The following is a 24855-nucleotide window of genomic DNA, read 5'->3' as shown; positions in this document are numbered from 1 at the left end:
GCTGGTTGCTGAGACAGAGGCAGAAGAAGCAAAGCAGCTTGTTAAGACTTTACCTTAGAAAATCTTTCGGTACACCCCTAATGTAGACACATAGAATCATCATACTGCTGTGATTATATGCATCAAGTGTTCATTTAAGGCAAGATATGGAGATATATTTGGTGTATCGTGACATGTCCTAAACATATCGAGATATTAATGACATTCTCCCAATCCTCTGCTGTATCATCCATGTATCCATTTTGGTATAAACTCAACTTGTCGTGTTTTGAGGAAGAAGAATACTGAGTTGCATCCCAAGAACACCACACCTACTGTGAAGCATGGGGATGGAAACATCATGCTTTGGGGCTGTTTTTCTGCTAAGGGGACAGGACGATTGATCCGTGTTAAGGAAAGAATGAATGGGGCCATGTATCGTGAGATTTAGAGCCAAAACCTCCTTCCATCAGTGAGAGCTTTAAATTGGTTGACCAAATATTTATTTTCCACCATAATTTACAAATAAATTCTTTAAAATTAGGTTTTTTTTCACATTCTGTCTCTCACAGTTGAAGTGTACCTATGATGAAAATGACAGACCTCTCTCATCATTTTAAGTGGGAGAACTTCCACAATCGCTGGCTGACTAAATATTTTTTTTGCTCAACACTGAAGCATTAACTACATGCGCTCTGAATACGAGATGCTGATTGGCTGCTGCTGCTATATATGTAACCAATCAGATGGTTGTGTGGGTGGGACAATGCTGGTTGCTGAGACAGAGGCAGAAGAAGCAAAGCAGCTTGTTAAGACTTTAGCTTAGAAATCATCATACTGCTGTGATTATATGCATCAAATGTTCATTCAAGGCAAGATATGGAGATATATTTGGTGTATCGTGACATGGTGTAAAAATATCGAGATATTACTAAAAGGCCATATCGACCAGCCCGATGCAATCCTTACCGTCTTTAAATTCCTCCCGCTGATGTTGTCCAGGTCCAGAAACATATCCAAATCACAGCCCAGCTTCCCGAAGCCATTTACCGACGATCCAAACGGCTGGATGGAGCATTCCGGGAAATAGGCAGCGGCGATGTCTTTCAGCAGGGAGCAGACGAGGAAACGCAGGTGGCTGTTCTCCTCGGTGAGCTGGTAGGCTTCCGTCAAGCGGATGATCTGTTGGTCCATCTAAAGGGTAAATGGAAAGATGAACCCACGTGTCTGGATCGTTCTGGAACATCTCACAAAAAGGCGGCAACTTACGCTCTCCTCCAAACAAAGCCTTTGCATGAGCTCGTTGTTGGGAATGGCGGCTTGCAGGGCGTTATGTTGTTTCGACGGCTGACTGCTCGCTACTGCCGAACCGACTCTTTTAAGCGACATTAGTCTGGATTTATAAGGCACCATGGACTCGTGGCCGTTATTCGGGATGCCAGCGACTTCCAGTAACGAGGCGACGCTTTCTCGGGACTCGAACTCCACCACTGCATACGTGCCCTGGGGGAGGGGAAAACACGGCACTGCGTTTGAACTCGGATCTTAAGCCCCTCCCCTTTTCATTCCGAATTGCACTTACGCAGTTTTCGTACGTAAAGTACTTTTTGATATTGCCGTGTGACGATAGGAACTTGACGATCTGTTTCTCGTCGATTGTGGGGGCGCAGCCGATGAGGACCGATCTTTCCGCCTGTTCTTGTCTCTGCGCCTGGACCGCATAAAAGGACGGACGTCCACCCTCTGCCAGGAAAAAGAACAAAGCATTTACACTAGGGATGCACCGATTAATCGGTAACCGAATATATTCGGCCGAATATGGCAAAAAAAAGCCACATTCGGCCTTCGGTGGAATGAGTTAAGAACAAGGCCGAATAGTGGCGTGTGACGCAATTTTTGGACGCGGTGACGCAATTAACCAACGTGCAGTGACGTTGGGATATGTTGTGTACCTGTATAAGTGTATGAGGTTACATGCACACACTTAAGTGAGATTTACTTAAGCCTTCTGTTTACATTATTAGCCTGTTGTGTAGGCTACCTGTATAAGTGTATGAGGTTACAAGCACACACTTAATTGAGATTTAGTGGGGCCTCTGTTTACATTATTAGCCTGTTGTGTAGGCTACCTGTATAAGTGTATGAGGTTACAAGCACACACTTAATTGAGATTTACTGGGGCCTCTGTTTACATTATTAGCCTGTTGTGTAGGCTACCTGTATAAGTGTATGAGGTTACAAGCACACACTTAATTGAGATTTACTGGGGCCTCTGTTTACATTATTAGCCTGTTGTGTAGGCTACCTGTATAAGTGTATGAGGTTACAAGCACACACTTAATTGAGATTTACTGGGGCCTCTGTTTATATTATTAGCCTGTTGTGTAGGCTACCTGTATAAGTGTATGAGGTTACAAGCACACACTTAATTGAGATTTACTGGGGCCTCTGTTTACATTATTAGGCTGTTGTGTAGGCTACCTGTATAAGTGTATGAGGTTACAAGCACACACTTCATTGAGATTTACTGGGGCCTCTGTTTACATTATTAGGCTGTTGTGTAGGCTACCTGTATAAGTGTAAGAGGTTACAAGCACACACTTAATTGAGATTTACTTAATCCTACTGTTTACATTATTAGGCTGTTGTGTAGGCTACCTGTATAAGTGTATGAGGTTACAAGCACACACTTAATTGAGATTTACTGGGGCCTCTGTTTACATTATTAGGCTGTTGTGTAGGCTACCTGTATAAGTGTATGAGGTTACAAGCACACACTTAATTGAGATTTAGTGGGGCCTTCTGTTTACATTATTAGCCTGTTGTGTAGGCTACCTGTATAAGTGCATGAGGTTACAAGCACACACTTAAGTGAGATTTACTTAAGCCTACGGTTTACATTATTAGGCTGTTGTGTAGGCTACCTGTATAAGTGTATGAGGTTACAAGCACACACTTAATTGAGATTTACTGGGGCCTCTGTTTACATTATTAGGCTGTTGTGTAGGCTACCTGTATAAGTGCATGAGGTTACAAGCACACACTTAAGTGAGATTTACTTAAGCCTACGGTTTACATTATTAGCCTGTTGTGTACGCTACCTGTATTAGTGTATGAGGTTACAAGCACACACACTTAATTGAGACTTACTGGGGCCTTTGTTTGCATTATTAGCCTGTTGTGTAGGCTACATGTATAAGTGTAAGAGGTTACAAGCACACACTTAATTGAGATTTACTTAAGCCTTCTGTTTACATTATTAGCCTGTTGTGTAGGCTACCTGTATAAGTGTAAGAGGTTACAAGCACACACTTAATTGAGATTTACTTAAGCCTTCTGTTTACATTATTAGCCTGTTGTGTAGGCTACCTGTATAAGTGTATGAGGTTACAAGCACACACTTATTGAGATTTAGTGGGGCCTCTGTTTACATTATTAGCCTGTTGTGTAGGCTACCTGTATAAGTGTATGAGGTTACAAGCACACACTTAATTGAGATTTACTTAAGCCTACTGTTTACATTATTAGCATATCTACTGTGGCTAAGCAGACTTTTGCCAAAAGGAAAATAATTCATTTGTTGTGGGTTTATCCACTTTAATGCACTTTATTTTTTTTTTGGAATGCATGTTTTGTTTGAAGGCCTAATATAAATGGAAAATTGTGCTTTTTTTTTGAAACGCAAAGACTACTGGAATATTAAAAAAATTTGAAAAACATGTATAAATGTTTATTCTAGGCTATTTATGCAATATTAAACAAATTGTGAAAAACTGCATTCATTATTCGGTATTTGGCCTTCGGCCAAGCTTTTAAATTTTATTCGGCTTCGGCCACAAATTTTCATTTCGGTGCATCCCTAATTTACACTTTTGCTTTCAAAAAGAGACGCAACAATGCGAAACATGCTGCTGTTACCACATAGACTGGAGGCGATTAAACCAGGCAAGTTGGCACGGTGTGTAAATCATAAATAAAAACAGAATACAATAATTTGCTAATCATTTTCAACCTATGTTCAATTGAATAGACTACAAAGACAAGATATTTAACGTCCGCACTGGAAAACTTGGTTATTTTTTGCAATTTTAGCTCATTTGGTATCTGACGCCCGCAACATGTTTCGAAAAAGTTGGCACGGGTGGCAAAAAAAGACCTGAGAAAGTTGAGGGATGCTCATCAAACACTTATTTGGAACATCCCACAGGTGAACGGGCGGGTGCCACGATTGGGTATAAGAGCAGCCCCCATGAGATGCTCAGTCGTTCACAAACAAGGATCTTTCTTCTTTGATGTCTCCATTATTCATTGAACAAATTGCAAAAGATTCAGCAACACAGATGTCCAGAATACTGTGGAATTACGCGATTAAAGCAGACGACTTTTAGCCGTGATCGGTGCTGGGAGAACATGTCCGCTAAAACCAGTGACGTTTTCAACGGGATACTTTGCGGGAAATTTAAAATTGCAATTTTGTAAACTTAAAAGGCCGTATTGGCATGTGTTGCAATGTTAATATTTCATCATTGATATATAAATTATCAGACTCCGTGGTGGGTAGTAGTGGGTCTCAGTAGGCCTTTAAATGCTTCCATTTGCTCAGGCTTTTGTTCACAAAGCGGTGACCCTCGCCCCATCCTTCTTTGTGAATGACTCAGCATTTCATTTCCTGTTCACCTGTGGAATGTTCCAGATAACAAATCTGCGTTCAAAGGACTACGGCTTATTAGTGATTCCCAGAGCCCAAAAAAAGTCTACTGGCTACAGAGGGTTTCCCATTCGGGCTCCAGTACTCTGGAACGCCTTTGCGGTAACAGTTCGAGATGCTACCTCAGTAGAAGCATTTGAGTCCCATCTTAAAATTCATTTGTTTACTCTAGACCAGGGGTCGGGAACCTTTTTGGCTGAGAGAGCCATGAAAGCCAAATATTTCAAAATGTATTTCCGTGAGAGCCATATCATATTTTTTTAACACTGAATACAACTAAATGTGTGCATTTTTAAGTAAGACCAACATTTTTAGAGTATAATAAGTATTTTATTCTTTTTGATAACATTGTTATTCTGAAGCTAACCAATAATAAATCAAATGTCATGTCTGTTGATCATGTTTTTGTTTGGCCATGTGCTGTTTGTCCTTTGGACTCTTTAAGTTCCTGTTTTTTTCCACTCCCTTGTCTGGTTTCCTTGGTTACTCATTTTGTCCACCTGTCTCTGGTGGACAAAATGCCCGCTCACCTGCTTCCCGAGCACTAATCAGAGGCAGTATTTAAGCTCGTCTTTGCCAGTCAGTCGCCCTGGCGTCAATGTGATGTTTTCATGCTCTGTGCTGACTTGTTTCATGCCTTGCCATAGTTTCGTCCCATCTTAAAATTCATTTGTTTACTCTAGTCCAGGGGTCGGGAACCTTTTTGGCTGAGAGAGCCATGAAAGCCAAATATTTCAAAATGTATTTCCGTGAGAGCCATATCATATTTTTTTAACACTGAATACAACTAAATGTGTGCATTTTTAAGTAAGACCAACATTTTTAGAGTATAATAAGTATTTTATTCTTTTTGATAACATTGTTATTCTGAAGCTAACCAATAATAAATCAAATGTCATGTCTGTTGATCATGTTTTTGTTTGGCCATGTGCTGTTTGTCCTTTGGACTCTTTAAGTTCCTGTTTTTTTCCACTCCCTTGTCTGGTTTCCTTGGTTACTCATTTTGTCCACCTGTCTCTGGTGGACAAAATGCCCGCTCACCTGCTTCCCGAGCACTAATCAGAGGCAGTATTTAAGCTCGTCTTTGCCAGTCAGTCGCCCTGGCGTCAATGTGATGTTTTCTTGCTCTGTGCTGACTTGTTTCATGCCTTGCCATAGTTTCGTCCCATCTTAAAATTCATTTGTTTACTCTAGTCCAGGGGTCGGGAACCTTTTTGGCTGAGAGAGCCATGAAAGCCAAATATTTCAAAATGTATTTCCGTGAGAGCCATATCATATTTTTTTAACACTGAATACAACTAAATGTGTGCATTTTTAAGTAAGACCAACATTTTTAGAGTATAATAAGTATTTTATTCTTTTTGATAACATTGTTATTCTGAAGCTAACCAATAATAAATCAAATGTCATGTCTGTTGATCATGTTTTTGTTTGGCCATGTGCTGTTTGTCCTTTGGACTCTTTAAGTTCCTGTTTTTTTCCACTCCCTTGTCTGGTTTCCTTGGTTTCTCATTTTGTCCACCTGTCTCTGGTGGACAAAATGCCCGCTCACCTGCTTCCCGAGCACTAATCAGAGGCAGTATTTAAGCTCGTCTTTGCCAGTCAGTCGCCCTGTGCTGACTTGTTTCATGCCTTGCCATAGTTGTGTGCTTCATGCCATGCCAAGTAAGTTTTGTTTGATTTATGTTCTTAGTCTGTTTATGCGTTAGCTTTCTTCCTTAGCCCAAGTTGTGCCTCCGTTGTGAGCGATTTTTGTTTGGATATTTTTTTAGTTTAAATTAAATCATGTTTTTACCTAAATGCCAAGTCCCGAGTAGTCCGTCTGCCTTCCTGGGGGAACGACCCCGCAGCAAGCTGCAACCCCCCCCCCCCATCGTGACATAAAATACTTTATACCATTAATGCGATGTTGCCAGGACTGGCCTCGAAATCAGCGACAGGTGCGTAGACGGCCCACCTGGGCCTTTTTATCTAATCGCCTGTCGCTCTGTTATAAGCAGCAGCCAGGAGGAGAGAAAGGGTTGGGGCTGGAGCCAGAGCGCGAGTGAGGACGAAAGAGAAAAAGACAATTGCTGTAAAGCAAGTGAGAGAGAAATAAAATAAAACAATATTGTAACCCTAAAGTAGGCTCTTGGTGGTCTGAAGAACCCCCAGGAGGGCAAGCCCGACACTAACCAATAATAAAAAAATAACTTCTTACCATTAACGCAACTTCTTGAACATAAAAATGCATGAGAATGTTTTATATTTTGAACGTTGTTTTCAACACTGTGATTGCAAGTGGAATTATTCATTACTTATCAATGTCAGCTCAGATTTATCCGAGAGCCAGATGCGGTCATCAAAAGAGCCACATCTGGCTCTAGAGCCATAGGTTCCCGACCCCTGCTCTATGGATTGGACTTTCACAATATCATGTTAGACCCGCTCGACATCCTTTGCTTTCGGTCCCCTAGGGGGGAGGTGGGGGTTGCCCACATATGCGGTCCTCTCCAAGGTTTCTCATAGTCATCATTGTCGACGTCCCACTGCAGTGAGTTTTTCCTTGCCCTTATGTGGGCCCTACCGAGGATGCCGTTGTGGTTTGTGCAGCCCTTTGAGGCACTTGTGATTTAAGGCTATATAAATAAACATTGATAAGTGTTTGAATAGCATTCTTCAACTTTCTCAGTCTTTTTTGCCACGCGTGCCAGATTTTTATGAAACACGTTGCAGGCATCACATTCCAAATGAGCTACTATTTGCACAAAAATAACAAACTTTACTAGTTTGAACATTAAGTGTCTCGTCTTTACAGTCTATTGAATTGAATTTAAGTTGAAAACAATTACAAAATCATTGTATTCTGTTTTTATTTACCATTTACACAACGTGACAACTTCACCGCTTTTGAGGTTTTGTAGTTGCAAGCCTTTTTTTATACCAGATAATATCACAATAACGTAGTTAACTAAGTTTTCAGTGTTTAAAATAATAACAATAATGATGATTATAATGTCAATAGTTGGTATTTTAGAAGTGAAGGGACTGAGATGGTGGTTAGCTAACTTGCCCTTTCGGCCTTATTTTAACAGTAAGTTACCAACCGGGCTCTTCGTTCCGGGCTGTAACGGCGGTGGCAGTTCCAACAGTCCTGCGGAGAAAGGCGTCCACACTCTGGAGACATTTGAAGAAGTTTCTCCTTCCCCGGGTATGTAACCTGTGCACGGCCGCGGAGGACGCCATGGTCGCTGGCGGAACAGAGGATGTGCGCATGCGTGGGACTCTTGCTACGGTAGCCGCTTTGTGTCATAAGTCGCCGGAAGCTACCCAAAAAAGACTTAGTTGAAGCTTTAGGAGTGTTTTATATGTTTTATTTACATCCAACATGTTTATGTGATGTTTGACTATCGATATTTTAGTTATTTATTTGAATAACGATGTGAAAGGAAAACTGTCTCTCGCACCCATTTTAGTAGTGGTTAATTATTTGGGAGTTACGCAAAGCAAAAGTGGTTTATTTTATAAACATTTATTTATAATATGCAACATTGACATAATAATCCAAACAAGTACAGATATAGTACAAAAACAGTACAAAACAGCGCCAGGGTTTTGTAAACTCAATAAAGTAAGTAAAATAGAAGGCAACATATACATATATATATATATATATATATATATATATATATATATATATATATATATATATATATATATATATATATATATATATATATATATATATATATACATATACATATATATGTATACAATTATATTGCAATATTTATATATATATATATAGAATGCTATTTATATATAATGCAATATATATAGAGAGACCTTGAGGAATGCAATATTTGTGAAAATATACCTATATATATATATATATATAGAATGCTATGTATAATGCAATATATATAGACAGAAATTGAATGCAATACATATATAAATAGAATGCTATATATATTTATATATATAAAAAGCAGAATGCTATATATATATATTTACATCTATATATAAATAAAATAAATGATAAATGGGTTGTAGTTGTATAGCGCTTTTCTACCTTCAAGGTACTCAAAGCGCTTTGACACTACTTCCACATTTACCCATTCACACACACATTCACACACTGATGGAGGGAGCTGCCATGCAAGGCGCCAACTAGTACCCATCAGGAGCAAGGGTGAAGTGTCTTGCTCAGGACACAACGGACGTGACGAGGTTGGTACTTGGTGGGATTTGAACCAGGGCCCCTCGGGTTGCGCACGGCCACTCTCCCACTGCGCCACGCTGTAAATAGAATGCAATATATATATATATATATATGTAAAAATTAAATGCAATATATGTATATATACATATATGTACAAATAGAATGCTATATATATTTATATATCTATATAGAAAATAGAATGCTATATATATATTTACCTATATATATATATATATATATATATATATATATATATATATGTATATATAAAATGCAATATATGTGGAAAAAATAAATGTCTATATGTATATATGTATATATATACATATATAAATAGAATGCTATATAAACATATATATAATGCAATATATATGGAGAGAAATTGAATGCAATATATATATATATATATATAATGCTGTATACATATTTACAATTATATTGCAATACATATATATTGAAAAATTAATTGCAATATATGTATTTATATATATATATATATATATATATATATATATATATATATATATACATATATATATATATATATATATATATATATATTTATATTGCATTCTACTTAAAATGTAATGTCATAGGCTCACACAAGTTCTGTAAATAATCCAAATTTGGAGCACAGCAGCATACTTTTCACACCTATTTTGGGGTTGTTGGAGGTAGAAAGCGTTTTAAAATAGAGTTCTAATTCTTTTTTTAAAGGCACAAAAAGCAGTTCGCGCATTGAGAAACGTGCATTTATGAATATAAAACTTCGCCAACAGTACAATGAGGTTAATTTTTTCTTTGAAAGTAGTTCCCTCCCACTTTTTAGAAAACAGAAAAGCAAAAACGAAACTCAAACCGGCGCGCATGCGCCATAGTGTACTTCCTCTGCTTGGGTTTCGCCAAAACAGCAGCGTCGCGGAGATCAGAACAGACGCAGCTCGCCGCGCTCATGGAAGGACGAAGACGACACTTTTGATTGCAAAGGTGACACTTTCCCGTCCTACTAAACCATTTAATAACTGTGATGACGTGAAATGGAAACGTCGCTCTTTTTAATTTAGAACTTTTATTTTGAAGTCGAGCCAATACGTGTGAAACCGTTCATATTGATTTTAATTCATTGAAATATATTATTTATTAATTAAAAAAAATAAAAATGTTTGACTTATACGATATATTTGTATGCATTGATATAGTTTGTCGACTATAAACATCAGATTTTGCAAGCATCATTATTTTTATCTATATACATGTATATATACATATATAAATATGAATATAAGTGTGTGTATATATGTATATATGTATAATATATTGTTTCCATTCGGTGTATTTTGTGTATATTTAGACTTATGATGGAAAAAAATAACTTTCCAGGGGCTTCCCGGTTTTACTGTGAAACTCCCTTCTTGTATTAGGAAAATATTTGCCCCCAAAACAAACACAAAGTAAGATTTTGAATGGAAATTTGAATGTACTAAACCCAAAACCAGTGAAGTTGTCACGTTGTGTCATTCGTAAATAAAAACAGAATAGAATGATTTGCAAATCCTTTTTTTTTTTTTAACTTATATTCAATTGAATAGACGGCAAAGACAAGATATTTAATGTTCACACTGAGAAACTTTAAAAATAGTCATTAACTTAGAATTTAACGGGTTAACAGATTGCAAAAAAGTAGTCACGGGGGCATTTTTACCACTGTGTCACATGGCCTTTCCTTTTAACAAAACTTTTTTTAAGCTTTTTAAGTGGATTTCTTCCCCATTCTTGCTTGATGTACATCTCAAAGTTGTTCAACAGTCCGGGGTCTCCGTTGTGGTTTTTTAGTCTTCATAATGCACCACACATTTTCAATGGGAGACAGGTCTGGATAACAGGGAGACAAGTCTAGTACCCGAAGCCACACTGTTGTAACACATGGCTTGGCATTGTCTTGCTGAAATAAGCAGGGGCGTCCATGATAACAACATATGTTGCTCCAAAACCTGTATGTACCTTTCAGCATTAATTTTGCCTTCACAGATGTGTAAGTTACCCATGCCTTGGGCACTAATACACCCCCATACCATCACAGATGCTAGCTTTTCAACTTTGCGCCTATAACAGTCCGGACGGTTCTTTTCTTCTTTGTTCCGGAGGACACAGTTTCCAAAAACAATTTGAAATGTGGACTCGTCAGACCATGGAACACTTTTCCAATTTGCATCAGTCCATCTTAGATGAGGCCCAGGCCCAGCGAAGCCGGCGGCATTTCTGGGTGTTGTTGATAAATGGCGTCCGCTTTGCAAAGTAGAGTTTTAACTTGCACTTACAGAGAGACATGAAAGCCTTTTCATTGTTCAGATCACAGTACTATGACTGTACCGTGATCTAGAATCCAATTAAAAATCTAAGTTGTTGATGTAGGATCTGAGGCGAGGATGTCGTCGTGGCTTGTGCAGCCCTTTGAGACACTTGTGATTTAGGGCTATATAAATACACTTTGATTGATTGATTGATGTAGCGGCAAACTAGTTACTGACAGTGGTTTTCTGAAGTGTTCCTGAGCCCATGTGGTGATAGCCTTTACACACAGATGCAGTTCCGCCTGAGGGATCGAAGGTCGGTAATATCATCGCTTATGGTGCAGTGATTTTCAACTTTGCGCCTATAACAGTCCGGACGGTTCTTTTCTTCTTTGTTCCGGAGGACACGACGTCCACAGTTTCCAAAAACAATTTGAAATGTGGACTCGTCAGACCATGGAACACTTTTCCAATTTGCATCAGTCCATCTCAGATGAGGCCCAGGCCCAGCGAAGCCGGCGGCATTTCTGGGTGTTGTTGATAAATGGCGTCCGCTTTGCAGAGTAGAGTTTTAACTTGCACTTACAGAGAGACATGAAAGCCTTTTCATTGTCCAGATCACAGTACTATGACTGTACCGTGATCTAGAATCCAATTAAAAATCTAAGTTGTTGATGTAGGATCTGAGGCGAGGATGTCGTCGTGGCTTGTGCAGCCCTTTGAGACACTTGTGATTTAGGGCTATATAAATACACTTTGATTGATTGATTGATGTAGCGGCAAACTAGTTACTGACAGTGGTTTTCTGAAGTGTTCCTGAGCGCATGTGGTGATATCCTTTACACACTGATGCAGTACCGCCTGAGGGATCGAAGGTCCGTAATATCATCGCTTATAGTGCAGTGATTTTTAACTTTGCGCCTATAACAGTCTGGACGGTTCTTTTCTTCTTTGTTCCGGAGGACACGACGTCCACAGTTTCCAAAAACAATTTGAAATGTGGACTCGTCAGACCATGGAACACTTTTCCAATTTGCATCAGTCCATCTTAGATGAGGCCCAGGCCCAGCGAAGCCGGCGGCATTTCTGGGTGTTGTTGATAAATGGCGTCCGCTTTGCAAAGTAGAGTTTTAACTTGCACTTACAGAGAGACATGAAAGCCTTTTCATTGTCCAGATCACAGTACTATGACTGTACCGTGATCTAGAATCCAATTAAAAATCTAAGTTGTTGATGTAGGATCTGAGGCGAGGATGTCGTCGTGGCTTGTGCAGCCCTTTGAGACACTTGTGATTTAGGGCTATATAAATACACTTTGATTGATTGATTGATGTAGCGGCAAACTAGTTACTGACAGTGGTTTTCTGAAGTGTTCCTGAGCCCCACGTGGAGATATCCTTTACACACTGATGCAGTACCGCCTGAGGGATCGAAGGTCCGTAATATCATCGCTTATAGTGCAGTGATTTTCAACTTTGCGCCTATAACAGTCCGGACGGTTCTTTTCTTCTTTGTTCCGGAGGACACGACGTCCACAGTTTCCAAAAACAATTTGAAATGTGGACTCGTCAGACCATGGAACACTTTTCCAATTTGCATCAGTCCATCTTAGATGAGGCCCAGGCCCAGCGAAGCCGGCGGCATTTCTGGGTGTTGTTGATAAATGGCGTCCGCTTTGCAAAGTAGAGTTTTAACTTGCACTTACAGAGAGACATGAAAGCCTTTTCATTGTCCAGATCACAGTACTATGACTGTACCGTGATCTAGAATCCAATTAAAAATCTAAGTTGTTGATGTAGGATCTGAGGCTAGGATGTCGTCGTGGCTTGTGCAGCCCTTTGAGACACTTGTGATTTAGGGCTATATAAATACACTTTGATTGATTGATTGATGTAGCGGCAAACTAGTTACTGACAGTGGTTTTCTGAAGTGTTCCTGAGCCCCATGTGGAGATATCCCTTACTCACTGATGCAGTACCGCCTGAGGGATCGAAGGTCCGTAATATCATCGCTTATAGTGCAGTGATTTTCAACTTTGCGCCTATAACAGTCCGGACGGTTCTTTTCTTCTTTGTTCCGGAGGACACGACGTCCACAGTTTCCAAAAACAATTTGAAATGTGGACTTGTCAGACCATGGAACACTTTTCCAATTTGCATCAGTCCATCTTAGATGAGGCCCAGGCGCAGCGAAGCCGGCTGCATTTCTGGGTGTTGTTGATAAATGGCGTCCGCTTTGCAAAGTAGAGTTTTAACTTGCACTTACAGAGAGACATGAAAGCCTTTTCATTGTCCAGATCACAGTACTATGACTGTACCGTGATCTAGAATCCCCTTAAAAATCTAAGTTGTTGATGTAGGATCTGAGGCGAGGATGTCGTTGTGGCTTGTGCAGCCCTTTGAGACACTTGGGATTTAGGGCTATATAAATACACTTTGATTGATTGATTGATGTAGCGGCAAACTAGTTACTGACAGTGGTTTTCTGAAGTGTTCCTGAGCCCCATGTGGAGATATCCTTTACACACTGATGCAGTACCGCCTGAGGGATTGAAGGTCCCCTCAGTGCAGTGATTTCTCCGGATTCTCTGAACCTTTTGATGATATTACGGACCCTAAATTCCTTGTAATAACTGGTAGTTCTTAAACAATTTGCTCCCGCATTTGTTGACAAGGCGGTGACCCTCGCCCCGTCGTTGTTTGTGAACGACTGTTCACAAACAACGACTGTTCACGTAAGCTGCTTTTACACCCACCCACCTTTTCCCGATTAGCCTGTTCACCTGTGGGATGTTCCGAATAAGTGTTTGATGAGCATTCCTCAACCTTCTCAGGTCTTTTTTGCCATTTGTGCCAGCTTTTTTGAAACATGATACAGGAGGCATTCAATTCCAAATGAGCTAATATTTGCAAAAAAATAACAAAGTTTACTAGTTTGAATGTTAAGTATCTTTTCTTTGCAGTCTTTTTAATTAAATATCGGTTTAAATGGATTTGCAAATCATTGTATTCTGTTTTTATTTACCATTTACACAATGTGACAACTTCACCGGTTTTGGGTTTGGGAGTTCAGCACGGGGGTCTTCCAGGTTTACATGCATATACTGATATATTTTTCTGCTCCAGTGTGGGGGGGGGACACGTCCACGGACACAAAATGGAGTACAACTACGACGACCACATCCAACTCCTGTTGGCTCATATGAATATCGAGGACATCATCAACGCCGCCGAGAGCCTCTATCAGCTGGAGGAAAAAGACGAGGACGGGGGTTTGTCTTTGGAAGGGGAGGCTCTGTCCCCCCTGGGAACGGACGGCGGTGAAGAGGCGGGAGAATTTGCCAGTCAGCAGAAGGACCACACCGACGGGGACGGCGGCGTGCGGTACGGGACCGTGACGGACCTGCTGTCCTTCGTCAACCTGCTCTCTGACATGCAAGCCACGGCCCTGCAGCACCCGCCGGAGGAGACGGGGGTCCTGCTGAACAAAGTAGGTGCATTCGTATACCGACTTGGACGACAAAAATAGAATATAACTCACCCGCGCTTTACCCGCAGAAGGACTTGGTGGTGAAGAACGGCCGCTACAAAATCAACAAGGACGTGCTCCTGTACGCCTGGCAGCTGACCTACAGGAGTCGAGGCTCGGACCTGGTGCCGAAGGGCTCCTTTGGGAAAGTTCACCTAGCGCAGGACGTGACCACCCGCAAGAGGATGGCTTGTAAACTGGTGAGTCCTTCCGGGAAGCACTTTGGTACTTGAGTTTGGGCGCGGGAATGAGCAAATACCGTATCTTCCGGACTGTGGGACGCACGGGATTGCAAGGCGCACTGCCGATGAATGGGCCGTTTTCGATCTTTTCTCATACAAAAGACGCACCGGATTGGTTATCCCTTTGTTGGTGGGATTTCCTTCAGGAGAACGCCTGTGCATGGAATCTTTTGAAGTGGGGAGACTGGTGCAAAGACAATCACCACACTGTCCTTGACAAAGAGAAGGCCAGGGTCCAATGGCATGGAGACCAAGACAATTGGAGGCCCATGTTTGCTGCAGTCTATGCAACCATCATTCGCCCACTCCGCCGTTGCCTTTGTGACCGTCTATGCAACCATCCACCGCCCACTCCGCCGTTGAGGTCTTTTTCTACGAAGGAGACACGCAGACCCCAACGTCGCTTCTTCCCTTTCCACTGTATCCGGTGGAAAGGGAAACCCAAGATGACCGGCACATCCTCACAACTGCAGGAGGTTGCCGGAGCTCCGGACTGTCGGAGGTATGGTGCGCCTACCAGCACTAGCTTTTCTCTCAGGGTAGGCTCCCCTAGCCTCTTGTCTTCCCCAGACCAACCCACAAGGCAGCAGGGCAGTGGTTGGGTGATGCCACAAAAGTGGGCTTGCGCATCACGCCTCTAGGGACCACTGTAGCTCCGAGGTCCCCTGCCACGTTTGCCTTGTGCTGCGTGGAATCTTTTAAAGTGGGGAGACTGGAGCACAGACAGTCACACAGTCCTTGGCAAAAAGAAAGGCCGCGGTCCAATGGCATGGAGACCAAGACAATTGGAGGCCCATGTTTGCTGCAGTCTATGCAACCATCATCCGCCCACTCCGCCGTTGCCTTCGTGACCGTCTATGCAACCATCCTCCGCCCACTCCGCCGTTGAGGTCTTTTTCTACGAAGGAGACGCGCAGACTCCAACGTCGCTTCTTTGCTGTTGGGAGCTGTGTCCGGTGGAAAGGGAAACCCAAGACGACTGGCACATCCTCACAACTGCAGGAGGTTGCCGGAGCTCCGGACTGTCGGGAGTCTGGTGCGCCTACCAGCACTAGCTTTTCTTTTAGGGTGTGCTCCCCTAGCCTTTTGTTTTCCCAGACTAACCCACAAGGCAGCAGGGCAGTGGTTGGGTGATGCCACAAAAGTGGGCTTGCGCATCACGCCTCTAGGGACCACAGTAGCTCCGAGGTCCCCTGCCACGTTTGCCTTGGGCTGCGTGGAATCTTTTAAAGTGGGGAGACTGGTGCACAGACAGTCACACTGTCCTTGGCAAAGACAAGGCCAGGGTCCAATGGCATGGAGACCAAGACAATTGGAGGCCCATGTTTGCTGCAACCTTCTGCCGCCTTTGTGACCGTGTATGCAACCATCATCCGCCCACTGCGCCGTTGTCTTTGTGACCATCTATGCAACCATCATCCACCCACTCCGCTGTTGAGGTCTTTTTCAACGAAGGAGACGTGTAGACTCCAACGTCGTTTCTTTGCTGTTGGGAGCTGTATCCGGTGGGATTGGAAACCCAGGACGACCGGCATCTCCTCTCAACTGCAGGAGGTTGCCGGAGCTCCGGTCTGTCGGAGGACCGCCTATGGTGCGCCTACCTATAGTGCGCCTACCAGCACTTGCTTTTCTCTCAGGGTGTGCTCCCCTAGCCTTTTGTCTTCCCCAGACTAACCCACAAGGCAGCAGGGCAGAATTTGGGTGATGCCAGGGCGTGCCTCTGGGGACCACTGCGGCTCCGAGGTCCCCTGCCACGTTTGCCTTGGGCTGCGTGGAATCTTTTAAAGTGAGGAGACTGGTGCAAAGACAGTTACCACACTGTCATTAGCAAAGAGAAGGCCAGGGTCTAATGGCATGGAGACCAAGACAATTGGAGGCCCATGTTTGCTGCAGCCTTCTTCCGCCTTTGTGACGGTTGTGGAGCTTCTATGCAACTATCCTCCGCCCACTCTGCCGTTGAGGCCTTTTTCGACGAGGGAAACGTAGAGACTCTAACGTCACTTCCTCGCAAGGCAAACCCAGGACGACCGGCACCTCCTCACAGCTGCAGGAGGCTGCCGGAGCACCGGTCTGTCGGATAATGTAGTATACTGTAGTAACAGACACTTTCATAACAATATGTAAAAAGCACAATATTTACTGTATTTTGATCATTTTAATAATTTCCTGGACTGATTTTATTCCCCGCATTGATTTGTTTACATAGCAACGCACATCTGACTTCTGGCAACGTGTATGTTTCTACTTCCGGAATCAAACACGAGTGTTTTCTAATCATGGCAGACTTGGTAACAGACAACGAAGACGACTATTTTTGGACAAATGAGGATTTACAACCTTATATTTTTGAAGATAAATATACTGCTGCTTATAGAAGTGAGCACGGAGGAAGAGTGAGTTAGCGCGGATGGGAAGAAAGCCATTTTGAGGCTATAAATATGGGAATTGGAGACCAGCTATTTTAACATAAATGGATTGCTTCTCAGAAATCAACAGGACCTGACGAACAACTGTACATACAGATTGGTGTCCTATTGCAGACTTGAACGCATTTTGTGTTAAAATAGAAGCCACCTTACCTCTTGCCCTAGTTAGCTTTTACGGTTAATACCGATGTGTTAGTTAGCCACAAAAATAGTCCCTCGCTGTTCACTCTTACAATAACAATGTTGCTACAGTTTGGTTACTATACAGGTTACAGAACACATTTTTAAAGCGATTTAGAGGTAGAATTGATGGATCACTATTAGCTGCATTATGCTAATCACTTAGATTGGGACTATCTTTTTAAGTTAGAAAGCAAAAACTTCTTGTCTCTCATTTTAATTGTGAATGACAAGCAAAAAAAAAGTGCACTTCCTTTTTAAGTTGAGGTACTGCCGAATCTCAAAAATAGCAAACATACTTTATTTTTACAATATCAGCAAAGTAAGGGATAGTTAAAAAAAATGCTGCAATATGGACCCACTTGAACTTGTTCTGGAATGAAAGTCGGTGTTGTTTGAGGTTTTCTGGTAAAGCAGAAGAGGAACGGGGCATTATTACAAAATGTGCAAGAAAGGAAATTCACAAGAGGTCACTGTCATAGTCAGTGTAGGCGAGTTGTTTGGATGTGTCTTGCGTAAGGGGTAGAAATGGATGCACGGCACTCTGATCATGTTTTTTGTGTACTACAGTTGTACTTGCATGCTTACGTCACATGTGTAATCTGTACACGTGGAACATATTTACACGAGAGTGGTTTTCTGGTAAGATAATATCATTAGAAAGCTATGTTGACTCAGTGGAGTGTACACACACACACACTGGTTATCATTTTGAATGGGGTTGTTCAGGACTTGTGGGGACCATCCTTTCAACAGGTTGTGGAGGCATAACAAAAATTAGGTAAAATGGCCACTGCCAAATTAGCTCATACACATCTTTAAATCTCTGGATTGATGAAGTAATGTGCTGATCAGACTTACTGGGGACCCTGGGGAAAAATAGTTCATATGGTTCATGGGGACCAGATTTAAATCATTTTGCATAATTCACACAAATTTGTTCGTGACTACTGAGGACCATTTAAAAAAAAAAAGTTCAAATTAAATATAACATGATCTTTAGAATACAGCCCTACAGCTGTTATCTTATAGGAAGTTTCACCACTTAAATGTTAAAGTAAATCCTGTGCTGCTGCAGAGCAGCGTGTGCAGTACCAGCTACAGCCCGATGAAGGGGCTGCTGTGCAAATGTCCAGCACTCAAACTAACCAGTAAACATGTTTTATGGGCCAAAGCTTAAAAATCACTTAGGCATCTTCAGAATGGATCTGACTATCATTTAAAAAGGTTTCCCCTTTGGGGACCTGTTTCTGTGTCCCCATATCGTCAGAAGTCCCCTAAAAGTGTGTGAACAGAGCGATGTCCTCATTAAGTACGAATTGCCAGAACACACAAACACACACACACACACACACACACACACACACACACACACAGCTTCCTGGAAACAGTTTATGATGCATTGATTTCAGTGGCAGTACTGTCACTATTTAACCGTGGGGTGATGACCTCATCCGATAGTTTTGACCGCGGTGCTTGTAAGCACGTTTTGATAATAAATGAATACACCCTAGGTTCTGACAAGTGGAAAATTGTCAACTATTTCGTAGACATTGAGAGATAGTCGTGTCAGTGTCCATGGTGTGTACTTTCCTGTTATCAGATGCACTGCATTAACTTATATGACTCAATCCAAACAACCTTCCCTAGTCATGGTGCAGGAAAAAAAATGTCAACACACATAAGTCAAACTTCTCACTGAAATTTGTGGATATTATAAACAACGTGCCATCACTATAAAAAAAAATGAAAGAGGTAGTCATGTCAGTGTGCTTGGTGTGTACTTTCCTGTTAACAGAAGCACTGCATACACTTCTATGACCCAATACAAACATCATTTCCTAGTCATGGTGAAGAACAAAAAAATTAAACAAAAGTCAACACGCATATCTCAATTTTCTTTCTGAAATTTGTGGTTATTAAAAAAAATGTGGCATCACTATAAACACATTGAAAGCGATAGTCATGTCAGTGTGCTTGGTGTGTACAAACAACCTTTCCTAGTCATGGTGCAGGAAAAAAAAATAAACACACATAAGTCAATCTTCCTACTGAAATTTGGGGATACTATAAAAAAATGTGCCATCACAATGAAAAAAAAATCAAAAGATATAGTCATGTCACGGTCCATGGTGTGCACTTTGTCCGTTATCAGGAGCACTGCATCCACTTATATGACCCAATCCAAACAACCTTTCCTAGTCATTGTGCAGAAAAAAAAATAAACACACATAAGTCAATCTTTCTCCTGAAATTTGTGGATATTATAAACAACGTGCCATCACTATAAAAAAAATTGAAAGAGGTAGTCATGCCAGTGTGCTTGGTGTGTAATCAAGGTCCATGATGTGTACTTTCCTCTTATCAGAAGCACTGCATACATTTATATGACCGAATCCAAATAACCTTCCCTAGTCATGGTGCAGTAAAAAAAAATTCAAACAAAAAAGTCAACACACATAATATCTATCCATCCATTCATTTTTCTACCACTTGTCCCTTTCGGGGGCTGCGGGGGGTGCTGGAGCCTATCTCAGCTGCATTCGGGCGGAAGGCAGGGTACATCCTGGACAAGTCGCCACCTCATTGTAGGGCCAACTTCTCACTGAAATGTGGGGCTATTATAAAAACAAAAACAAAACGTGTCATCACTATAAAAAAAATCAAGAGATAGTCATGTCAGTGTCCATCGTGTGTAATTTCCGGTTATCAGAAGCACTGCATCCACATATATGACACAATCCAAACAACCTTTCCTAGTCATGGTGAAGAAGAAAAAAATAAAAACACATAAGTCAATCTTCCTCCTGAAATTTGTGGATATTATAAACAACGTGCCATCACTATAAAAAAAAAATTAAAAGAGGTAGTCATGTCAGTGTGCTTGGTGTGTACTTTCCTGTTAAAAGAAGCACTGCATACACTTATATGACCCAATCCAAACAACCTTTCCTAGTCATGGTGCAGGGAAAAAAATTCAGACAAGTAACACACATAACTCAATCTTCTCACCGAAATGTGTGGATATTACAATAAAAAAACCATTGTTATTAGAAGCACTGAATATTTTCATATGACCCAATCAAAACAACCTTTCCGAGTCATGGTGCAGAAAACAAAACAAATGTAACAAGAAGTCAACACACATACAGTAAGTTAATCTTCTCACTGAAATTTGTGGATATTACAAAAAAAAAACATGCCATCACTATAAAAAAATTGAAAGAGATATTCATGTCAGTGTCGACGGTGTGTACTCTCCTGTTATCAGAAGCACTGCATACACTTATATGACCCAATCCAAACAACCTTCCCTAGTTATAGTGCAGGGGGAAAAATTCATACGAAAAAGTCGACACACATAACTCAATCTTCTATATCAATATCTATCCGTCCATTCATTTTCTACCGCTTGTCTCTTTCGAGGGGTTGCGGGGGGTGCTGGAGCCTATCTCAGCTGCATCCGGGCGGAAGGCAGGGTAAAACCTGGAAAAGCCGCCAAACCATTATAGAGCCAACTTCTCACTGAAATGTGGGGCTATTATAAAAACAAAAACAAAACATGCCATCACTATAAAAAAATCAAGAGATAGTCATGTCAGTGTCCATCGTGTGTACTTTCCGGTTATCAGAAGCACTGCATACACTTGTATGACCCATTCCAAACAACCTTTCCTAGTCATGGTGAAGAAGAAAAAAATAAAAACACATAAGTCAATCTTCCTCCTGAAATTTGTGGATATTATAAACAACGTGCCATCACTATAAAAAAAAATTAAAAGAGGTAGTCATGTCAGTGTGCTTGGTGTATACTTTCCTGCTAACAGAAGCACTGCATCCACTTATATGACCCAATCCAAAAAACCTTTCCTAGTCATGGTGTAGGGAAAAAAAAATAAACACACATAAGTCAATCTTCTTACTGAAATTTGTGGATACTATAAAAAAAATGTGCCATCACTATAAAAAAGTCAAAAGATATAGTCATGTCAGGGTCCATGGTGTGTACTTTCCTTTTATCAGAAGCACTGACCAAATCCAAAAAACCTTCCCTAGTCATTGTACAGGAAAAAAAAATACTAACAAAAAAGTCAACACACATAATATCAATCTATTCATTCATTTTCTACCGCTTGTCCCTTTCGAGGGGTTGCGGGGGGTGCTGGAGCCTATCTCAGCTGCATTCGGGCGGGAGGCAGGGTACACTCTGGACAGTCGCCACCTCATTGTAGGGCCAACTTCTCACTGAAATGTGGGGCTATTATAAAAACAAAAACAAAACGTGCCATCACTATAAAAAAAAATTAAGAGATAGTCATGTCAGTGTCCATCGTGTGTAATTTCCGGTTATCAGAAGCACTGCATACACTTGTATGACCCATTTCAAACAACCTTTCCTAGTCATGGTGAAGAAGAAAAAAATAAAAACACATAAGTCAATCTTCCTCCTGAAATTTGTGGATATTATAAACAACGTGCCATCACTATAAAAAAAAATTAAAAGAGTGTCAGTGTGCTTGGTGTGTACTTTCCTGTTAAAAGAAGCACTGCATACACTTATATGACCCAATCCAAACAACCTTTCCTAGTCATGGTGCAGGGAAAAAAATTCAGACAACAAGTCAACACACATAACTCAATCTTCTCACTGAAATTTGTGGATATTATAATAATAAAAAACATTGTTATTAGAAGCACTGAATATTTTCATATGACCCAATCAAAACAACCTTTCCGAGTCATGGTGCAGAAAACAAAAAAAAATCAAACAAAAAGTCAACACACATACAGTAATTTGTGGATATTATAAAAAAAACATGCCATCACTATAAAAAAATTGAAAGAGATATTCATGTCAGTGTCCACGGTGTTTACTCTCCTGTTATCAGAAGCACTGCATACACTTATATGACCCAATCCAAACAACCTTCCCTAGTTATAGTGCAGGGGAAAAAATTCATACGAAAAAGTCGACACACATAACTCAATCTTCTATATCAATATCTATCCGTCCATTCATTTTCTACCGCTTGTCCCTTTCGAGGGGTTGCGGGGGGTGCTGGAGCCTATCTCAGCTGCATCCGGGCGGAAGGCAGGGTAAAACCTGGAAAAGTCGCCAAACCATTATAGGGCCAACTTCTCACTGAAATGTGGGGCTATTATAAAAACAAAAACAAAACATGCCATCACTATAAAAAAATCAAGAGATAGTCATGTCAGTGTCCATCGTGTGTACTTTCCGGTTATCAGAAGCACTGCATACACTTGTATGACCCATTCCAAACAACCTTTCCTAGTCATGGTGAAGAAGAAAAAAATAAACACACATAAGTCAATCTTCCTCCTGAAATTTTTGGATATTATAAACAACGTGCCATCACTATAAAAAAAAATTAAAAGAGGTAGTCATGTCAGTGTGCTTGGTGTATACTTTCCTGCTAACAGAAGCACTGCATCCACTTATATGACCCAATCCAAAAAACCTTTCCTAGTCATGGTGTAGGGAAAAAAAAATAAACACACATAAGTCAATCTTCTTACTGAAATTTGTGGATACTATAAAAAAAATGTGCCATCACTATAAAAAAGTCAAAAGATATAGTCATGTCAGGGTCCATGGTGTGTACTTTCCTCTTATCAGAAGCACTGACCAAATCCAAAAAACCTTCCCTAGTCATTGTGCAGGAAAAAAAAATACTAACAAAAAAGTCAACACACATAATATCTATCCATTCATTCATTTTCTACCGCTTGTCCCTTTCGAGGGGTAGCGGGGGGTGCTGGAGCCTATCTCAGCTGTATTCGGGCGGGAGGCAGGGTACACTCTGGACAGTCGCCACCTCATTGTAGGGCCAACTTCTCACTGAAATGTGGGGCTATTATAAAAACAAAAACAAAACGTGCCATCACTATAAAAAAAAATTAAGAGATAGTCATGTCAGTGTCCATCGTGTGTAATTTCCGGTTATCAGAAGCACTGCATACACTTGTATGACCCATTCCAAACAACCTTCCCTAGTCATGGCGCAGGGGGAAAAAGAAATTCAAACAAAAAGTCAGCACACTCAATCTTCTCTCTTATCGGTCGCAGATCCCGATGGAGAATTTTCGAGGAGCCGACGTGGAGTTCCAGGCTCGCTTCCGCCATGAGAACATCGCCGAGCTCTACGGGGCTCTGCTGTGGGAGCAGAAGGTGCATCTCTTCATGGAGGCCGGCGAGGGCGGCTCGGCCTTGGAGAAGATCGACAGCTGCGGGCCGATGAGGGAGTTCGAGGTGATCTGGGTGACCAAGCACATCCTGAGAGCCCTGGAGTACCTCCACTCGCACAACGTCATCCATCACGACATCAAACGTAAGAAAACGGTGAAAGTCCGCCAATACGCTATATCGCCAAAAGCATTTGGCCACCCGTCCAAATGATGAGAAACAGGTGCCCTAATCACTTGGCCCTGTGTATAAAATCAAGCACTTAGGCATGGAGACGAAAATTTGTGAAAGAATAGGCCACTCTCAGTGATTTCCAGCGTGGAACTGTCATAGGATGCCGCCTGTGCAACACTTTATTATAAGAAAAGTGAAGAGTTTGGGAACAACAGCAACTCAGTCACCAAGTGGTAGGCCACGTAAACTGACAGAGAAGGGTCAGTGGATGCTGAAGCAAGACTTTCTACACAGTCAGTCGCTACAGAGCTCCAAACTTCATGTGACATTCCAATTAGCCCACGTACAGTACGCAGAGAGCTTCGTGGAATGGTTTTCCATGGCCGATCTGCTGCATCTAAGCCATACATCACCAAGTCCATTGAAAATTGGGGAGACAGGGGTGTAAAAGCATGTCGCCTCTGGACTCTAGAGCAGTGGAGATGCCTTCTCTGGGGCGGTATGGTGTAATGGGTAGAGCGGCCGTGCCAGAAACCTGAGGGTTGCAGGTTCGCTCCCCGCCTCTTGACATCCAAATCGCTGCCGTTGTGTCCTTGGGCAGGACACTTCACCCTTGCCCCTGGTGTCACTCATACTGGTGAATGAATGATAGGCGGTGGTCAGAGGGGCTTCCGTCAGTCTACCCCAGGGCAGCTGTGGCTACAAATGTGGCTTACCACCACCAGGTGTGAATGAGTGATGGGTTCCCACTTGAGTATCTAATAATAGAAAAACGCGATATAAAACCTAATCCATTATTATTATTATTATTATTCTCTGGAGTGATGAATCACAATTTTCCATCTGGCAATCTGATGGACCAGTCTGGGCTTGGAGGGTCCCAGGAGAACAGTTCATTTCAGACCGCGTTGTGCCGAG

At 41.5% G+C, this 24855-nt stretch overlaps 2 protein-coding genes across 3 annotated transcripts in view; one reads left to right on the top strand and one right to left on the bottom strand.

The window, feature by feature from the left end:
* Window positions 1-7977, bottom strand: part of mtpap (mitochondrial poly(A) polymerase) — a 22775-nt gene extending 14798 nt beyond the window's left edge. Inside the window, exons 1-4 of the mRNA XM_061922343.1 lie at window positions 7774-7977; window positions 1562-1722; window positions 1249-1482; window positions 949-1173 (exon numbers count right to left, since the gene is read on the bottom strand). Coding sequence (XP_061778327.1) covers window positions 949-1173; window positions 1249-1482; window positions 1562-1722; window positions 7774-7942 — 789 coding nt within the window. The 5' untranslated portion in view covers window positions 7943-7977. The remainder of the gene's footprint in view (window positions 1-948; window positions 1174-1248; window positions 1483-1561; window positions 1723-7773) is intronic.
* Window positions 7978-9764: 1787 nt separating this feature from the next.
* The window catches only part of map3k8 (mitogen-activated protein kinase kinase kinase 8), a 28898-nt gene continuing 13807 nt past the window's right edge, over window positions 9765-24855 (top strand). The window contains exons 1-4 of one of the 2 annotated variants that reach the window (XM_061922342.1): window positions 9765-9875; window positions 14305-14668; window positions 14740-14907; window positions 23647-23908. In XM_061922342.1, the coding sequence (XP_061778326.1) occupies window positions 14336-14668; window positions 14740-14907; window positions 23647-23908 (763 nt within the window). In that variant the 5' untranslated portion in view covers window positions 9765-9875; window positions 14305-14335. Of the gene's footprint in view, window positions 9876-14304; window positions 14669-14736; window positions 14908-23646; window positions 23909-24855 lie in introns of both variants that reach the window. The other variant, XM_061922341.1, reaches the window with a different exon arrangement.

The sequence above is a fragment of the Nerophis ophidion genome, linkage group LG15, assembly GCF_033978795.1.
Source record: "Nerophis ophidion isolate RoL-2023_Sa linkage group LG15, RoL_Noph_v1.0, whole genome shotgun sequence".
In the NCBI taxonomy this organism is placed as follows: Eukaryota; Metazoa; Chordata; class Actinopteri; order Syngnathiformes; family Syngnathidae; genus Nerophis; species Nerophis ophidion.
The sequence above is the reverse complement of the archived record's forward strand: the minus strand, read 5'-3'. Positions and strand labels throughout refer to the sequence as shown.